Source organism: Calidris pugnax, unplaced genomic scaffold (assembly GCF_001431845.1).
Source record: "Calidris pugnax isolate Ruff unplaced genomic scaffold, ASM143184v1 scaffold127, whole genome shotgun sequence".
NCBI lineage: Eukaryota > Metazoa > Chordata > Aves > Charadriiformes > Scolopacidae > Calidris > Calidris pugnax.
The window spans coordinates 3,039,615-3,057,828 of record NW_015090883.1 but is presented as its reverse complement, the minus strand read 5'-3'; the positions used below and the strand labels follow the sequence as shown (position 1 = coordinate 3,057,828).

Genomic DNA, 18,214 nt, shown 5'->3' with positions numbered 1-18,214 from the left:
AAGATTAATAGGCAGCCATAAATCAGACTCCTTTCTTTTGTTGGTTACAAAGGAAAAATACAATACCCCTGTGTAAGCTCTTCTTGCTTATTATTCACAAGAACTTCCAGATTCTGACCCAGCCTCTCTGCTGTCAGAAACACAGTCAGAGCCTGCCCACGAACCTAAAATGGACTGCCCAAAAGTTACTCCCATGCAAACACAGCCTTAGAGCTCCTGCCTGCTGAGGCTACACAAGTGGCAGTGAAACAATGGGAAGCCCAAGGCTGGCTTGCGCAGGTATCAGCCAGAATTTATGCACTGACATTAAAAAAATCTCCGCAAAAGTCACAGTCATGGGATGCTGGGATACTTTCCCCTCCCTCCTCCCTCTCCCAGGCACTGCACTTTGCTAAGGCATATATGACAGCTCACTGGGCAAAAGAATGGATGTGCTAAGGCAGGACGTGAACTCCAGGAACAGCTGAAAGCATCTTCTTTTTTTCCTTTCGGGTTTGGCTTCGGGACAGCAAGTCCTCAGGGGCTTCCCAGCGAACACTTATTGGCATTAACATGAAGATGCACTGCTACTGACACCATTTGTAGCACTACTTACAGAGCTGCCAAGTCCTGAGGAATACTTGAGGGAGATTTATCCTGTGCTGGAGTGAGATTGCACACTGCTGGAGGGCAGTTCGAATTTTGTTTCCCTTCTTTTGCTTTCTCTCTCTCCTGACCTCTCTTCCACCCTGCCCTCCTCCAAATCCATCCATCTGCTCTTGTCCCTCACTTGTCTCCAGCCGTGCTGGCAGCGTGGGAGGCAGCACACCCGTAACTCACTGCTTAATTTCTCTTCTCAGGGCTCAACTACCCTCCCCGTTGCCTCTGACACTTGAGCCCAGAGCAAGAAGCCAAAAGCAGACGCTCACATGTGACGGGACTCATCAATGAACTTCAGGTATTGGAAAACGTAAAATCGAGTAGAAGAGCGTTACAGTGAGGAGCAGGAAGAGTTGAGGGGAGATTAGAAGTGATTGGCAGGGGCCAGTCCCAAATAAGGAGCCCTCCTGCTTCAAGCCTGGTGACTGTGTTTGTTCCAACATGCTCACTGGCAGCAGTGCTACCATCAGGTTTATGATGCTATTTATAGAGAAACCGAATACAGAGAAACCCAAGAAAAATTCTCACCTTTCCCTTTCTGAAATAAGACTAAAACCAACAGATCACTGAAAAAAAAATCCCAAACATTTCCCTAGCATTAGATCGGTATTTCTTGCTCTTGCTAAAATTGTGAGTTCTAGTTCATGCAGGTCTCTGCTCTGGCAAGACCCGAATAAGAAGCAAGTGGTTTTGGCTCAGGATCTTGGGGTATAGAGATGACTGTGAAAAAGAGTTCCTGTCAGTAAAGATGAACATTCCATTCAACAAACCATTCTTTGGTATGATATTGGTTTTCCTTATTAGGTAATACATAGGAAGACTGCTTTCTTTCCAATATATCACAAATGTCAAGTACAAGCATCAAGGAATAAATAGCTGCTCTCTGGTTCTCTGAAGACTTCACCCTTCGATGAATAACAGACAGGTTGAAGCAGTGATGCTTATCCATAATCTTCTTTTTAAACACTAATAAAAAAATTTCCATTTCACCATGACATGCCATTGGATGAACAGAGTGGATTACTTTTCCTCACCAGGAAGCATCCCAGGATTCCAGTAACATTTAGGAAAGGTGGATTTCCCACCACAGAAATTCAAGGTGTTCTGCTTCAAAGTGCCCATATGATGATGTAGGGACAGGGTTTTAGCTGGTGTCCCTCTGCTAGAGAAACTGGACTGGGATCTTGCAAATATCCTATCTCAAGGATTCACAGAAGAAATTTAGCCAATGGTCTCATGGCCAGACCAACCAGTGAAGGAAACCTAAGTCTCAGAACTTAGCATAAGAAGGCCTGCGTACAAAGGGAAAAACATTCTTATTGACAGAAACCTAGTGGTAAAAAAAGCAAGTGGAGGAGACAAACAACAAGGCAAAGATTCATGCTGCCCTTCCTAGCAGGAAGCTGTCTAATCTCCATTTGAAATGTGATTGATGCTGGCTGTCTGCCGGGGGTACAGCCAACCAGTGGAGTGAAGGAATCCCTTGATCACCTCAGTCTTGCGAAGAGGACTTCAGCAACACCACTGACTGCAGCATAGACTGGAACTGTGAGACACCAATACATCACTCAGTTGGGGCAGTACAACGTCTCCTGCAGGACTCTCTAAGGTTAGTAGCCAAGGAACAGATCTTTCACATATAAGTAAGGCCAGAAAAACACATGCGATATAACCTCTAGCCCCAGAATAAGTACTGATTGTTTGCCTTCAAAGATTTCTTGGGGCATCCTTATGGATGCATCTTCACATTACTGACCATACCTAAAGAGCTTGTAATGATGCTCCTCTGCAAAATCAAGCAGAATTTCTGCATCAGACTAGTGGTTTCTTCCCCAATCCAGTTAATGACTGGAATCTACAGAACAATATTTCAAATTCAAGCAAATTTCATTAATGATCCACCATTTTAATTAAGTGATAATTTCTCAATTTTTCTGGGCAACAGCATTAAAAGTGGATCTTTCATAGTGTGGTAATGGTCAGAAATCTTCTAAAAAACACATCAATTGGCTAATTTTTAGCTCACTGGAGCTATACTATATCCTGCATATCCTGAGGATCCAGTCTTAGTTAAAGTGAACAAAGGCTTTTCAATACTTTTAAAACCTACTCTGGAAAAGGATGAAGAATACCTATAGTACAGGACAGTTATTACAAAATTGCAATGTGCAGAAAAGATCTTTAACGAGGAAGAGAAAGCTGCTGTTTGAAACACACTTGTTCAGCTTAACCATTTTTATTTTCTCTTATTCTAAATTCTTTCTGACATACACATTTTTCTTTTACATTTTTGGTGTGTAAGTTGCACCAGTAAAGTTGCCACAGTCAGAATGGATTACCTGTCCCGTCTGCATGTAAGACAATTATTAGAAAGTGACTGTGAATCAAAAAGAGCTCAGGTAAGCAGAAGGAAGCAGTTAAAGAGACTTAAGATCCATTACGCTGCTCACAGCAGAATATAATAAACAGAACAGATGAACAGTGTCACTGGGAGAATGGTTGGGCACACGGAGCTCCTGGTCAACGCCAGGTTGATTCTGGCTGCACAAAGCTGGTGTGGACTTGGCTATACAGTATATAGTTTAGGGTATCTTAGATGATAAGGAGCCTGGTACAACAACAGAACTACACAAGACTTATCTCATGCTCAGGTTCTATTCAGATAATACTGTAAAAATACAGTTGTAATTTCAACTATGATAAAATTTTATAGTTACACAAGGATGGCATCTGCTGATATGGTATGGCTTCTAACATCTTGCAGGGCTTCACAGTGTTGCCATACTGCATCACTGATGTGTAGCTACATGCGTTCACAAATCAAACTTAAGAAAGTGACAGCTGTGGCCCTCTAATCAGTTTTGCCCACAATTAAGGTTCACCTAAGCAAAAGTATGCCTCCACAGTGTGGACATGAACTCATCCTCCTGTGCTCAGAGCTCCTCAAAACAAATGAAATCACTGCTAATCATGCCAAGCTCAAAGTAGTATTTTATAGCTTTCAGCAAAGCTGCACAAACTATGATATTCTTGTAAGCCCAAAGCATGCACAAATTAAGAATTAATCCACCAGGAAAAAGTGGTGTATACCTGCCCTAAATCCTCCTAGTGAGGATTTGAGCTGAAGTTCAAAATATGAGCAGGAATAACCCTTGTCTCATTTCATTCCTTTGCTGTAACTTGGAGTACATCCCAGCAAAGTCAAACAGATGTGTTTCCAATTGGTCAGGGCAGCCTGAAGAGTGATTCTGCTGACCCTAAATCAGACATCTACTGAAAGTTCTCCAGGGTCCCTGAACCATAGTTTACTACATCTCCCTTAACCGTAGGAGGTCCTTAGAAACTTAGAATAACTCTGCATTTCAGATACCTACCTATATTTAGGTGTTTTATTCTCCAGCTAAATCACACTCAAATGGCATAATTCAGTTGCCCATCCATATTATATACTACCCAGTTAGAGGTCCTGGGATATCCTAATTGGCCTTAAGCTGTTGCTCCAGAAGGGCAGAGGTCTCCCCTAGGTCTGTTAAGAAGTACCAGGCCTATGCAAATGTCTCTGCTGCCTTACAGTCCCTTAAATGGCAGCAGAGGCCTATTTTTAGAGAACTGAACCAACAAATAATGTCTGCTAGCAATAAGAAATTCAGGTCACAAAGTTACATGTCAGTATATCATTGCAACCCGGTAATGAACTCTGCTTCTCATGAAGATAAATTAGTGTGGTGGCTGTACCATCACGGCTCTGGTGGTGTTTCTGTAGCTGTCATGGCTACTGCTACCCAAGGCCTCTCTGCACGACCCTTTCTTGCGCAATCCAAACTTAGCAGTCTTAACATTTAAGTAATCAGTGATGGATAGGCATTAACCTCAAGGAATGTCTTTGAGATGTGTGAGCTGCTTCCTTCATTTCTGCAGTTCCATTTCTTTTCTAATTCCTTCATCATTGAGGTTTTTCACACATGGTATCTAGTGACCGCCTTTTGTTTCTTTAAAATGGAAAGCTGAAATTTGAGAGGATAAAAGCCCTGGATAAGCTGTCAGTATGTATTTGCTGCTTTCAAATCATGCCAGTACTATTATATTACAATATTGAGTAAGAGAGAAATAATCCAAGCATCCTTTAACAGCATATCACCAAATCTTACGAATCTCAGTGGCACAAGTTTAAGGTGCCAAAATCCAAAATCCTCATCCAGTAAAGTCAGAAACATGTTGTTTTTTCTTCCTAGGGAAGAAAAAATGAGTCAGTCCTGCTGAGATATGAACATATGGCTCTAACAAATCTAGGTACTCAAAGCCTGATCCTTAAAGCACTGTGATGATCCTGTAGGATAGTGACACCAAAATAACTTGCATTGCTTTGTAAGAAGATGTTTTGTCTGTGTTAACTTTTGTTATCCCCTACTAGTTAAACAGTCTATTGTTTTCAGCAAACAACAGTCACACAGTCATGCATAATCTACGGGTCATCAGAAAGACAGAGAACTGAGTCAATTTAAACATCTATTGAATGTGTCTTTTGGGGGCAGAATTGAGGAACAAACATAAGAAACATGAGCGTGTTTCTCCAATGAAGGACTGGCCAAATAAACAGACCATCATCTACTAAAGATACTTCATGAGATGCAGACATTTTGTAATATGTCTTTAAGATTATTTATGTGTGCTTGAATTTTGCTCCCAGAGGAGGACCCTGATACATCACTGAGCAACCAATAGAAAACAAGATACTTTTTTTTTTTTTTTTTTTTTTTAGCACGACAGCCCAGCCTACAGTCAGCATCTTAGAAAAGGCAATGCCTGAGATGAGACTGCTTGGAAAAAAAAAAAAAAGAGAAAACAAAAAAAAAAAAAATTTTTTTTTTTTTTTTTTTTTTTTTTTTTACGTATTCCCTGGGTTATGTGCTTACTTCTAAAAGGTAGAAAGAACGTTATGTGCTTGAAAGCAGTGAATTCTAGTTGGACGCAGCCAAATTTGTCCTTATGTTCACCCATTATTTTTTTCAGAATATTTTCAGCGTGTGTGTGGTAACACAGGTGCACTCTTTTCATTCTGCATTTTTGGAACTTCCAGCAGCAGATCTGACTCTGGCACATTTTGGGTCCATTTTTTTGTAATCTGCATTACCTGAAGAAGCTTTCCTTTGCCTCTCCTTGTTAGGTCTTTATTTCTTTTCAACTGTCCTCTAAAACTTCAAATAGCAAACACAAACAGAATGTTAGACCTAACTACATCTGTACTTCTAAAAAAAATTGAACGCATACCCAAATTTTGCAGCTGGTCACTACCTCTATTCAGGACTCCATATCCTAAGTGCAACACGTTTCAATCCCTTTGATATATTTTACATATCACAACTTGTCACCCTTGTCACAACTCCAGCTTTCAGCAGGATGTTCCCCTTCCATTCTAAAAACAGAAATTTAAAATGAAGCCAGGCTTGTGTATTCTCTTCCACCTTTTCCTTCCCTCTATTCAGGTTTTGATAACAGATTCTATCACCTTACTGGTTTTCATTCCCAACACCGAGATATACCCACACCGACCTCAAAATCTTACCAGTGATCTCCTATGCTTGTATTTTGGGACATCTGAACACAAAATAATACATGCATTTGGGACACTTTGCCAATAATAAGATTTGTAATAGCATAAGAATTGTATTAGCAGTTAAAGAAAAATTGAGATCTGAATTCTTGGTCTCAGCATCCTCAGACCAAGGAAATATCTCCTAAAGTCTGTGATTCATTAAGAGATGGTAAGAGATTCATAGTTCACTTTTGAAATATCATTTTGCTTAAATAATCTGAGTTAATACTTGATTGTAACTGTGTAAAGCATCCCAGAATGTATGTTGAAAAAATAATAATGGTCCATGGACTAAAAATAATTGGTACCACCACCCTGAAGTACAAAGGTATATGGCTTGTGCTGTTCTCACTTGTTTTATCTAATTGAGGTAACCAGTGAGAACTGCATGACACATTATTTAGATAAGTCAGCAGGCTCATCTTAGAGTACATTTCCCATTATAGTTAAAATGTTTTTCATATACATGCTTTATAGACAAACAATAGAAGTGTAAGTGACATCTCAGGAACTAGAACATGAGCAGCCTCTGTCTGACAAAGGCCAGGTCCCAGGATGTTCAATTTCTTACAGAAAACAAAGGGAAAAAAAGCATTCATATTAAAAAGGTAGTATTTAGCCTTTTCCCATATGTCACTTATTTTACGTAAAAATTCCATAAAAAACAGACAACTGTTCAGCATTTATACTCTCTGCTTTGGCTTTTGCTATTACACTGAGATTATAACAAAATAAAGGTTAGGCACTTATATCACACTGAATTCTGTAATACTTTACCTGTTGAATAGCAGTGTGTTTGTTTTCCCTTTCATATCCTGACCTCCTCATTGTTCCCTCTCCATTTCACTCCCAGTGCTTACCCAGTTTACAACATCCAGGGCCCCTGTTCTCTCAATGATCCCAGGCACTGCTTTACTTTTAACTCAGTAAAGCCTACAGGGACAACAGAGTTTTGATACTTTTAACATGAGTAACCTCATGTTGCTCACACTGAAGTGAGTGGTAAAATTTCTAGCTCTGGAATAAATCAAGATAGTAACAATTAAAATGTATCACTACATACATGCACTCATCTGTCTCAAGCTGATATAGCCCACACACTAGCTACATAAATCCACATAAACACCAAAAGCTGAACCAAAATCTACCCAATTAGAACTGATACCATATATCTTTCTACCAAAAGGAACCTCCATCACTCCAGGTAGCATCAGTTTTCAAGAGTTGCCCAGGGGACTTTTCATCCCAAAAGCCTATTAATGGATTATGCTTGTATGTGTCTGGTAAAAACCAGCATTGGTAATCTTTACTGAAATAATAATTCTGTCTTAGCCTCTCCCACTGCTGACAACTCTCCTACTCTCCCTGTCTTAAAGCTTCATATTGCCTTTGATTCTTTTCATTGCCTTTTCCTCACAGTACAGATGTCATCTTAATGATACCCTACCCTCCTCCTCTCTTGCCTCGACTAGAGTTCAAACTTTCCTTGCTATTACTAAGGAACCTGCTGTCCAGTCTTTCACTCTAACACTTTATTATTACTAATTTTACTTTTCTGAATCTTTAGTTTTTCCATTTCCAGGGCACCTTAAAGACAACAATGATGAAATTAATAGCTTGCTCTCTTCCTCTCCTGCTAATTCAATCTTATCTTCCTATCTCTTACCACACTAGGATCCAAAGCACTCATCTGCCTCCCCTGCAGGATCCACATAGCCCTTAGTAAAGTTCTGATTTCTTCATTCTCTTTTATTTGTTTTCCAAACTCTTCAAATTTTCCACCTTACTGTATTTGGCACTATTGCACCTACACCATGCACTGCCAGGAGCGTCCTCCTGTATATCCAATTTCTATTGTCCTTCAAATCTCTCTTAAAAATAAACTCCTCACAGTTGTTCTGCAGCCCATGCTTATTAAGCACAGCAGAGTCCTGGTCTATCAGACGGGTCAGTAGCCAATGTGATTTTGCGATACAAGTAGCACATGGTCTGTACCCGGCTGATTGTGGGTCAATTGCTGGGATCAGAGATGATTTTTCATGTTATAGCTTTCCATAGCAGTCGTCTCATACTGAGTTACTGACTTCTGAGCACAGAAAGATACTGTTTAGCTCATAGTTACACTCTACTTCTTCTCATATATCTTCTTGCAAACAGAGGACAGAAATGAACACCTTCATCCTACTCCTCTATGTCTTTATAATCAAGTTTGCCTTTCATTGGTGTTGTTGAATGAAAGGACAGAAAAAGCAGGAACTGAAGCAGTTTGTGACACTGTACAGGCCGTGTAAGTTTAATTTATACTAAGTAGCTGATGTTGAAGATTTTTCAAGCAGTCACCAAAGGATGATCCAATCCTGAAACCTGCATGGAGGCATTTGAGAGTCAGCTCAGTTGCCCCACATACACGTGTCCAGTGGTGCTTGAGGTGTCTTGGGTGATGTGAGAAATCCCATGGCAGGACCTCTGGAAGACCTGAGCCCCTCTGGAGTGGCAGCTGGGGAATATCAAACGTCTCTAGATACCTCTAATGGGAAACTCAATTGAGTCTTCAGTGTCTGTAAAGAAGCGCAAGTAATACTAGTTTCCTCTAGTTGTAAAGTGCAGAGATAACCTTATTTCTTAATTGATGTGATCTGTGCATGATGACAGGCTGTATTGCTCCCTCCTAATTGTTTTAGCATTTGATTGCAATACATATGCTCTTCTTTCAGTAGCAGATCCTAGATTGCTCTAAACAAGTTAATTATATTTCACAACACCCTTGTGCATTAGGGAAGTATTAATACTCCTATTTTACAGCCAAGGAAAAAGGGAGGAAAAGAAAGGGTAAGTGGTTTACTGAAGGTTAAACAGTAAGTCACTGGCAAAATCTGATGAGGAACTCCAGACTGTCAACCACAGCTTGAATTCCCCACAGACCACTGACTCCTACGCTAAATGTAAGGATGATAATACATCCATGATTTTAGGGTTCCAAACTGCAGAAAGCCATCCTACACAAACAATGTCTTTCTGAAAGGACACGGGAACTTGTATCAAAACTTCAGAGTTCCAAAAGGTCAATGTAGAAATAAACATCTACCTGGAAATTAAAAACGTTTTGACAATCCTTATCACTGCAATGACAGCAAAAAACTGCAGAAACAAAGGATGGAACAAGACTGAACTCCATTTTCTGCCTACTAAGAGCATCACCAAGATAGACATCTTTTCTTTGGAAAAGATATCTCACCATCATCCTGTAACACAGTCATGCTTCAGTACAGTTTCTGAGCATATTTGACACAGTCTTATTTACCCTTCTTTTCTACAAAGAAACAGCAATTTTAAGCAGATAATTTTTAGGTGAAAAAAATGATATTGCTGTAAACATCCAGATGTCTCAGTCAGATGAGGGACCCACTGTAGTTTAGGTACTGTATAAAAATTATATATACAAAGAGATTATAAGCCAATTTAAGCACAGACAACAGGTGGGGATAATGGGGGACAAAGAGATTATAAGCCAATTTAAGCACAGACAAAGGTGGGTATAACAAACAGCAGGAGGAATGCAGGAAAGAGGAGAGATGAGAACAACAATTACAAGAATTAATGTCTTCATATGCTGCTATAAACCCAATCCTATATTCTGAAAAGTATAGATGGGAAGTTGCACAAGGTACGAAACTGAAAACCTCATCTTTCACTAAGTTCAGTTATTACTGCTTTACCTGAATTGCACCAAATGGGAGAAGGAAAAATCCATGATAGGCAGATCAAATGTTTTATGATTGTGTATATCCAGGCTGATTCCACCAGAAACAAAAATGGAAGGCTTCTTTTCTAAAGTGTAAGGCCAGGTTGTGTGAGATCCTGTGTCTGTTCAACTCTCCCTAAAACATTCTTGAGGTGCTAGCTTGGGTCTTTTACTCATTTCTTACCCCACTCACTCAATGTATATGAATAGTATGGTTTTTTGATCAATATATATGAAATTCTAGGACATATTTTACATTGGATGGTTAGGGATAAATCCCAATGACTTTTGGGATGGAGTTTGATCTGTTTGTTAATGGGATTATACAGTTTGATTGCCTGGGATAGTAGGGGACTTCACTGGAGGAATCTGGACCCTATATACTTCCAGGTTTAAGAAATATTTGATTTATATAGAAAACCCACTCAGCATTTACATGGAACACAGAGATATAATCTATACCCAAGACAAGTGAAGATAGTACACAACAGGATAAAAGCACAGGTCAGTCTCCACACCCTGTTTGTTCCAGTTAAATGGCTGAGAAATCAGCCTCCCATTAGCTGTCTGTCAGACACCATCCCTCATGTCAATTCTATTCTTTTAAAACAATTCTCTCCCCAAAGTCTTTCCATGGTATATTGATCTTCACTGATGTGAACTGAGAATACCAGTTTTATGCCAGATGAAAGCTACCAGCAGACTCTATAATCTATTTATCTATGTAAATATTTATAGTTCAGTCAGCATTACGGAGTTTGAGCATTAATTCATTTCAGTAACTATCATTCCAACCTGGGTTCAAACCAGCAGCAGCATCAGTCCCAAGGAAGTCGTATCTCCACAACAGGGGCCCTGGCCTTTCGAAATGTATATCATTTCAGGAAAATATTGCCTGCAATAATCAGCTCTAAACAATCTTTGAGATACCATAGCTCTCACTTACATCGTTGGCCTGCTAGCTTGCTTGCCAGGAACATCAGTTGATGTATTTCAAGTACTGTGAGCACAAGTTAGCACAATTCCTACTAGACAAAACTGTGGAAACTGCACGTTCTCTGTCTGACAACCAGAACAGGGCAGGATCATACAGTACGTACTGAAAAGAGCCTGGTATTTGTGTGTGAACATTAACTGGACAAGAGCTCAGCTTTTGATACTTAGGACTCCTTGTATCCCTGCGCCACCAGCTTTCTACAGGTTGATCTTTGTATCTGAGAAAAGCTACTTCAATTCTTAACTCCAAGGATATCACACAGGATGCAAAACGTAACATCATTCTTCACGTGTACATGCAGAGAACAGCCTACATCTGTGACTGTAAATCAAATTCATTTTAGGGCGCTAACTACTTGTGTGTAGATCTTTACTAACATTTATATCTACATAAATATATTTTTATCTCAGAAAGAATGGAACTCTGATCTACTTTGTCGTCCCCCCACATCACACATACTTCAGTGGGACTATGTGAGAACAATTGGTTAAAGGGCTGGGCCTGACACAACCTTTTCTTACCAATTTGCCTTTTTCCAGTCCAACAAATTTTATCAATTTCCTGAGTGCCTTGGAGAATTAGAAATTAACATTTTTTGCTTCCTTCCTGGCTATACATTAGCATCCTTGCTGCCTGGCTAACGAAGTCAATGTGCTGAGGTGAAATAACAGGTAGGATTCTGCAGTGCTCAGCAGGGATTCAGCCTGGTGGAGAGGAAACCTGCTGGGCTGGAGATCTTTTACCTGTTACAGTACTCTACAGTTTTGGACACATTAGTAAATTGTGACCAACCACCTGTAGGATCCATATGCTCTAAAGCTGATTGCCAAGCAAAGGAGCTGCATACAGAATGCCATCAGTACAGCCTCCTGTGTGCCTTGTCACGGAAGGGAGGAAAGGGCTTTTTGCATTAAAAGGCATTTTGCAACATACAATGAATTAAAAATGAGAAACAGCAAGCACACATTCAGAAAAGCACCTGGGAAGAGTAAGTTTTCACCACACAGAATTTTGACCCTGGGATAAGGAATATGGTGTTATTAAAATAACGCCGTCTCTGTTAGCACTACTATCCATATGTTCCTTGTGAAGCTGAGGGCGGAGGCTGATGCCTTGATTCAGCCCTTACCTAATTAAAGATGTAGTAAGGCTTAAACTAAAGCTTAATTGTGTATACTGTTTAAACAGTACATCAGATCTGCTCAGCAGAAAGATGTCTGTTCTGCTGTTTTCCTTCTACACCAGGAGAAACTGTTTCTAACGTTTCATTTTGTAGATGTGAGGGCACGGAGGATGACAGACAAATTGACCACTAAAACCAAACCTGCGGAATAAAGCTGAATAATCAAAGCCCGTGCTATCACTTCACACTTCCTGCAAGCACTGCTGTATAGCGACTAGCTGCCAGCAGTTCTGCTGCAAACCTGAGCATATGGCTTCAAGTTGCTCTGTTCCTGTACCGATGCACAGAAATATGACACACCGGTAGACAAATTACCAGAAGGGTTTTTTTCAGTCACTTCTTCTGTAGGTTGCATGTGAGCCTCCTCCCCATGGCAGGAAAGGAGAGCTTTTCATGATGGTTCATTTTAAAACACCACTTGGATCGTTTTATTGAAAAACCACTGCACTGGCGTAAATCTCCTTCCACCATCACACAAACACACTCCCCCAGACAGTCTCCAAACCTAACTATAGAGTTAATCAAACTACCCACTTGGGCTGATCAATCGTTAACAGGACAGAGTAAGGACTAAAGGTCCCTTTGGGCTCCATTATTTAATGTGTCTTTTTATACCATCCACATTACGGGTTATATCGCAGCAGCATTTTGCTCCAGTTGCTTGCCAACAAACATTTGCCATCGAGGAGCCCTGAGCAGCCACATCTGTGTCCACTCCTCTACCACCCATTTAGCAGAAACAATGATCACTAGAAACAACAAAGGAGCCACAGATAAAACAAACAATGCTGTGAGCCAGAGACCACTGCCATCCCAGGCAAGTTTGCCGTGAAAATACTCAAGAAAAAGGGAGGGGAGGGAAGACAGCTATCAAATATAGAACTATAAAACTTACACCTAGAAGAGGTTTTACCCACGCACCCGCCCAGCCTCACATTTTCTAACACACTGCTAGGATTGAGCAAGAAAGACTGAGCAGTGCACATGGGCAGCAGACAAGCATCCAATGTCTCCTCCCATTTGGAGTCAAATAGTCTCCTACGAGTCACTAGACACAAGGAATAATAATAATTGTTATTATTATAGTAATGATAGTAATAGAGAATCACCAACCTTGAGGATCCCAGTTCACCTGTTTTCTTGGAGTCTCGATTGGAAATTTCATCGCTTCCTTTTTGCACAGGGAGGAAAAAGAATTAAATAAATTCCCAACCTTCCTGTCTCAATGCTGCAGTCAAACAAATTAATTTCAAATTATAGGGAGCCTGCGCCGTTTGACTGAGGGGAACTGGTGGTTGCCAAGGAAAGAAATACACAAATAAATCAAAGAAGGTGGGGAGGGGCGGGGAAGGGAGTGGAGCGGAGGGGTTTGTACCGGCGAGGTGAGGAGGGGTGCGAGCACCCCAAGCAGAGAGAGGGGGAGAAGGGATGGACTGAGGAGCGGGGAGGGTCTGCGGGGGCTGCGGGAACGGAGCGGGATGAGATGGGCAGCGGGGCCAGGATGCTGCTGGCTCCCGGGGAGGCTCCCGCAGCCGGCTCGCCCGCTCCACCTGCAGATGTCAGGGTGGCGGGGTCCCCGCTGCAGCCCGGCCCCTCCGCTGCGCCCACCCGAGGGGGCACCCGGGCTGGCAAGGATGGGGGAGTCAGCCAGCCCCCCCTGCGCCCCCGGGGACACCTCCCACACGCCCGCACACACTCTCTAGCCTCAGCCACCCCCCAAAAACGAGCCCACCTCAGTTCGCCCCGGGCATTAGTGGGGTAACAAAAGTCAGCCGTGGGGGGCGAGCCGCAGCGGCATGGCTGGGGCGAGGCTGGGGACCACCCCGGCTGGATGCAGCAGCAGCCTGGCTCGCCCAGGAGAGCCGGAGCTGGAAGAGGAGAAGAAGAAGGAGGAGGAGGAGGAGGAGGAGGGAGCCACCCTATAGCTTTGGAGGGAATTCACGGAGCCCCTCTCTGCACTGGCTTAAAAAGGGGGTGGGGAGAGGGAGCGGGGCAAGAGGCTGCGAGTCCCTTTGTAAAGAGGCGGCGGTGGCGGGGTGCCCTAGGGAGGGGGCAGGCTCCGGCTTACTGGTACTTACTGGGTATCCTTCCCTGGAGGAGGATGCAGGCTTGTTTGGCGGAGTTTGCAGCCGGAGACACGCTCGACTGAGCTACGAGCAGCAGGAGAGGCGGCGGCAGCACATGGCAGGAGTACGGCAGCATCCACAGCCTCTGCGGCGCAGGGGGAGGGGAAGGGCAGGGGATCGTCCGAGCCCCCCCCGCAGGCTCCAGGGGACCAGGACCAGGCACCCCGAAAGGCAGGGGACTCCCGCTCCCCCTTCTGTCCTTTCTGTGGACAGGGATGGACACCCGGAGTCAAGGAAAAGGCTGGCACGGCAGAGCTGAAAGATGCGTCCAGGCTGCGGGGAGGGGGCAGGAGGGGTGGGAGGGAGGCTGAAGGCTTCTCGGAGCCCCCCTAAGCTCTCAGGGGGCTTCGGGGAAATGGAGGACACTTGGCTCTACCTTGTGCAATTGTCAGACATTCGCTGCTTTCCAAGTCTGCGTTCTCTCTTCTCTCCCTCCTGCTCCAGGCTTTCCCTCAAACCCAAACCAGGCTGGTAACACCAGAAAGGTCTCCAGTTCCAGTTACAATACATGCCCCAGCTCCCCTCCCTTAGCCAGGAAAACAAAACCCCAGCCCCTCTGGGGGCCTGAAAGAAGACTGTTGGAGGGTTAACCCTGTCCTGCCTCCTCTCTTCCACGGTGGAAATCAGCTCCTTGTGTGAAGGGGATGGTTGGCTAAGGATGGTTTGGGGAAGAGATCCACAAATCCACGTGGGCCATGGCTTAGAGACAGAATCAGTCCTGAGGTCCATGGCCAGGACCTTCCAAATTTTTAGGAAACATGTTTGTGATCTAAACTTGGTGCTTGAGACAATTTGTTCCCCGCTTTTTGTTCAGCCACTCTCTCTCTGTCTTGCCTTCCTATCTGTTGCTCAGATGTTAGTTATTCTTGTAAGACGAAAGGGAGAAATTTGCCCTGGTGAAAAAAAAGAAACAACCCAAATAAAGCAGTCTGAAATGTGTGGCTCTCCTCAGGAAACTCTCACTGTGGAGGCTGGCACACTCTTTTCATATCTTTGGAAGCTAAATACACACATCCATGCTTGTCCCCAGTCTTTGTTCCACACGAAGCAGGAAGGGGAAATCAGTACTTGTGAACCCACACCTTCCCTTGGCATCGGTGTGCCAGGTCCTGTAATGCAGCACGTAGTTTGAAGGAACTGGATATAAGTGCAGCAAGTTTTCCTGGGGGGAGGTGCTGGGTGTCTCTCCTTTCCCTAATCCAAGCACCCCCCGTGGCTCTTGTTTTGTGCTGTACAGGAGGAGGCGGGAGAGGCTGCTCTAAGGGAGGACATGGTGAGAATGATAATGAGCCTGCTGGGGCAGACTTGAATTTGAGATGATTGCAATGATGACATCAGGAGCACAAGGTATTTCCTTGGCAAGCGGAGCACGATGCATTCGGAACAGGCTCCGGGATTCCTCTTGACGTTACTTCTGCAAACTGAATGGAAACAAAAGTGAGAGTAGGCTTTGCTAATTGTGCTGTGCGATCACCTCAATCATGACTGGGGAATCTTTTCATTATTCTAATAACCAAAAAGGTTTCAAAGAAGGTTTCTGAACCCCCAGAAAGATCACTTATCAAATATGTGACAATAAAGAACTACTTATATATTTACACACACAAATATATCATCTATATATGCACGTATGTAACTTTTCCTCAGCATTCAAAACAGTTTCCAGTTTACTGGCATCTTCCTTGTACATTACTGGGGAAAACTAACATATAGGCATATACTACTCAATTGTGACTTGGAGCTCAGTCACCCCAACCCAAGCACTATTTTGCCTTTGTGCCATAACTATCAGCAGTTAACTAATGAGGTGGGGAATGTGCCAAAGGCAACTGTCCACTGAGAACTCGGGTAAGATCACCAAACTCAAACAGGCTGCTGACAGGCCAACAGCATTCCATTCCTGCTACCATACGCAGGAAGTCTACGGTCTATAGGTGCAATCCCCAGGTAGTTCATGACCAGAAACAAATCCTGACTCTTATTGTCTAAAGAGGAGGAATTTTCAAGCGCGCATATGAATCCTTTATTATTAAACTGACCTTAGAAAGATATCTCATATTTGTTTCACTTACAGTAATGCTAATTAGATAATAATGACACAATACCATATTCCCATTTCTTGCATCCTCTTAATGTTCCTGGATTGCCAAAAAGTTTCTGTAAGCTCTACACAAACATTTGCTCAAGCTATAGGATTCCTAAACCTTGCGGCAAAGCAATTGTGATCTGTCAGGTACATAAATGCAGGACGTCATGTAACTGTTTTGCAGTTTTTTACCATGTTATGATCATGGAAATCTTTCTCAATTATTTCGATGCCTCAGACCTGCAGTTTTATCTAGTGGGCCAATTTATTCCCAAAGTAACTCATTTAAAATCAATGGGGTTACTCCAGAGATGGATTTGGCACAATGAGCGCATCTTTCACTGACAGCACAGCTGTTGCATAGAAACGTAACTATTATCTTATGCAAATAAAAGGCCTTTCACCCCTCAGTGATGTCGAATTCTCATGATAGGGACAACCAGTGCCTTGAAGCTATAGTGTTTCAAGCTGTTACTCTGTCAACTTTTATAAGCTGAGTGGATTCAGCAATTTTTAATATTTAAGTGAAAGACCACCAAGACAAAAAACTATATATAGCATGATCAATCTCCTTTAGTAAGTGCATAAGAATTTTCAGGACTCAACTAGTAGTGCTACTGGTAGTTTATCAGACTGACCTGCCTTTTCATTTAGGGCTTATTGTTCAGACTTAATGCCCTCAGAGTTGTCGTTAGCTGAGAATCAGCGCCTTACAGCACTGGGCCTGTCACAGTCACAACACAATAGACAAGAGGCTTTCTATTACAAGCAATCTCACTGAAAGAAAAATACAAAGCTAAGTGCCCTTTTACTGTTCATTAATAATATGGCATGAGTGATTCAGAAGCTGTTCTGATTTAACTCAAAGAAAGTCGTAACAGAATAGATGAATAAATAGATCTTATACCTACTTAAATCCAGTGAGCAGGAAGAGGAAAACGCATCAATAGTAGATAGAAATCCTCTGTAACTTGTATATTCCATTTCTTGGATGCACTGAAAAAACATGGTTAGACAGAAGTCTAGACAGTCTTTTTGGCATCACTTTGCAATATGCTCACTTGTGTATATAACTATTCAGTTTATGCTTAACTATATGGTTGTTTGAAATCTGGTATTTGTGATTGTGAAGATCATTCTTCATTGAGCTTATTGCCACAGGATTGCTGTTATTTACACTCAGACCAAAAGAGCCAGAGAATAACCCAAGTGAAGTGCGTCCTGCTCTTTATATACTATTGACCCATCCTTCAGTAGTATGAGTTTGGACAGCATCCAGTGCAGAATCCTTTTATAACTTCTTTATTCTCTAGAAAGCTTTCTGTCTAAGAGAATATTAAAAGCCTTTTCTCTAGGATAACCTGAAGATCTTTTTTTTAGATGGCTTTCAGAAGCTTTAGTGCAATTAGGAATCAAGAAATTAACTAAGAATCTGGACTACTATGCACTGTGCAAGGAAAAGCAACTTATGATTTTCATTTTCTTCTACTGCACGCAGTTTCTCAGTACTTTTTAAGTTGTAACATGCAGTGCTGTGTCTTCAATCAGGGTTGAATCCACTGAACAGAAAATTTACTTATTGGCAGAAATGGTTTCAATGAAATCAGTGAATCTACCCGAGGCAATTATAGCTCAGTAATAGCCTTTGCCAGGACAGTATCTTCTCAGATGTGACCTGTTTGAGTTACCACAGCCTGTCTGCAGGTTCCTTTGGCCCGTGACGCTAAACAGAATATGCTATGGATCCTGCCTCTTATAACCTAACACATCATTCGTATCCTCAGACCCACTTCAATCATCCACCCTCTAAATGCCAGAACAGGGGAGGGGGTACCTGGTTCACAGTTT

General features: G+C 42.3%; 1 protein-coding gene across 1 annotated transcript in view; it reads right to left on the bottom strand.

The window, feature by feature from the left end:
- The window catches only part of KCNK10 (potassium channel, two pore domain subfamily K, member 10), a 71,410-nt gene extending 57,009 nt beyond the window's left edge, over positions 1-14,401 (bottom strand). The window contains exons 1-2 of the mRNA XM_014946994.1: positions 14,233-14,401; positions 13,268-13,325 (exon numbers count right to left, since the gene is read on the bottom strand). Of these exons, the coding sequence (XP_014802480.1) occupies positions 13,268-13,319 (52 nt within the window). The 5' untranslated portion in view covers positions 13,320-13,325; positions 14,233-14,401. The remainder of the gene's footprint in view (positions 1-13,267; positions 13,326-14,232) is intronic.
- Positions 14,402-18,214: the final 3,813 nt, after the last annotated feature.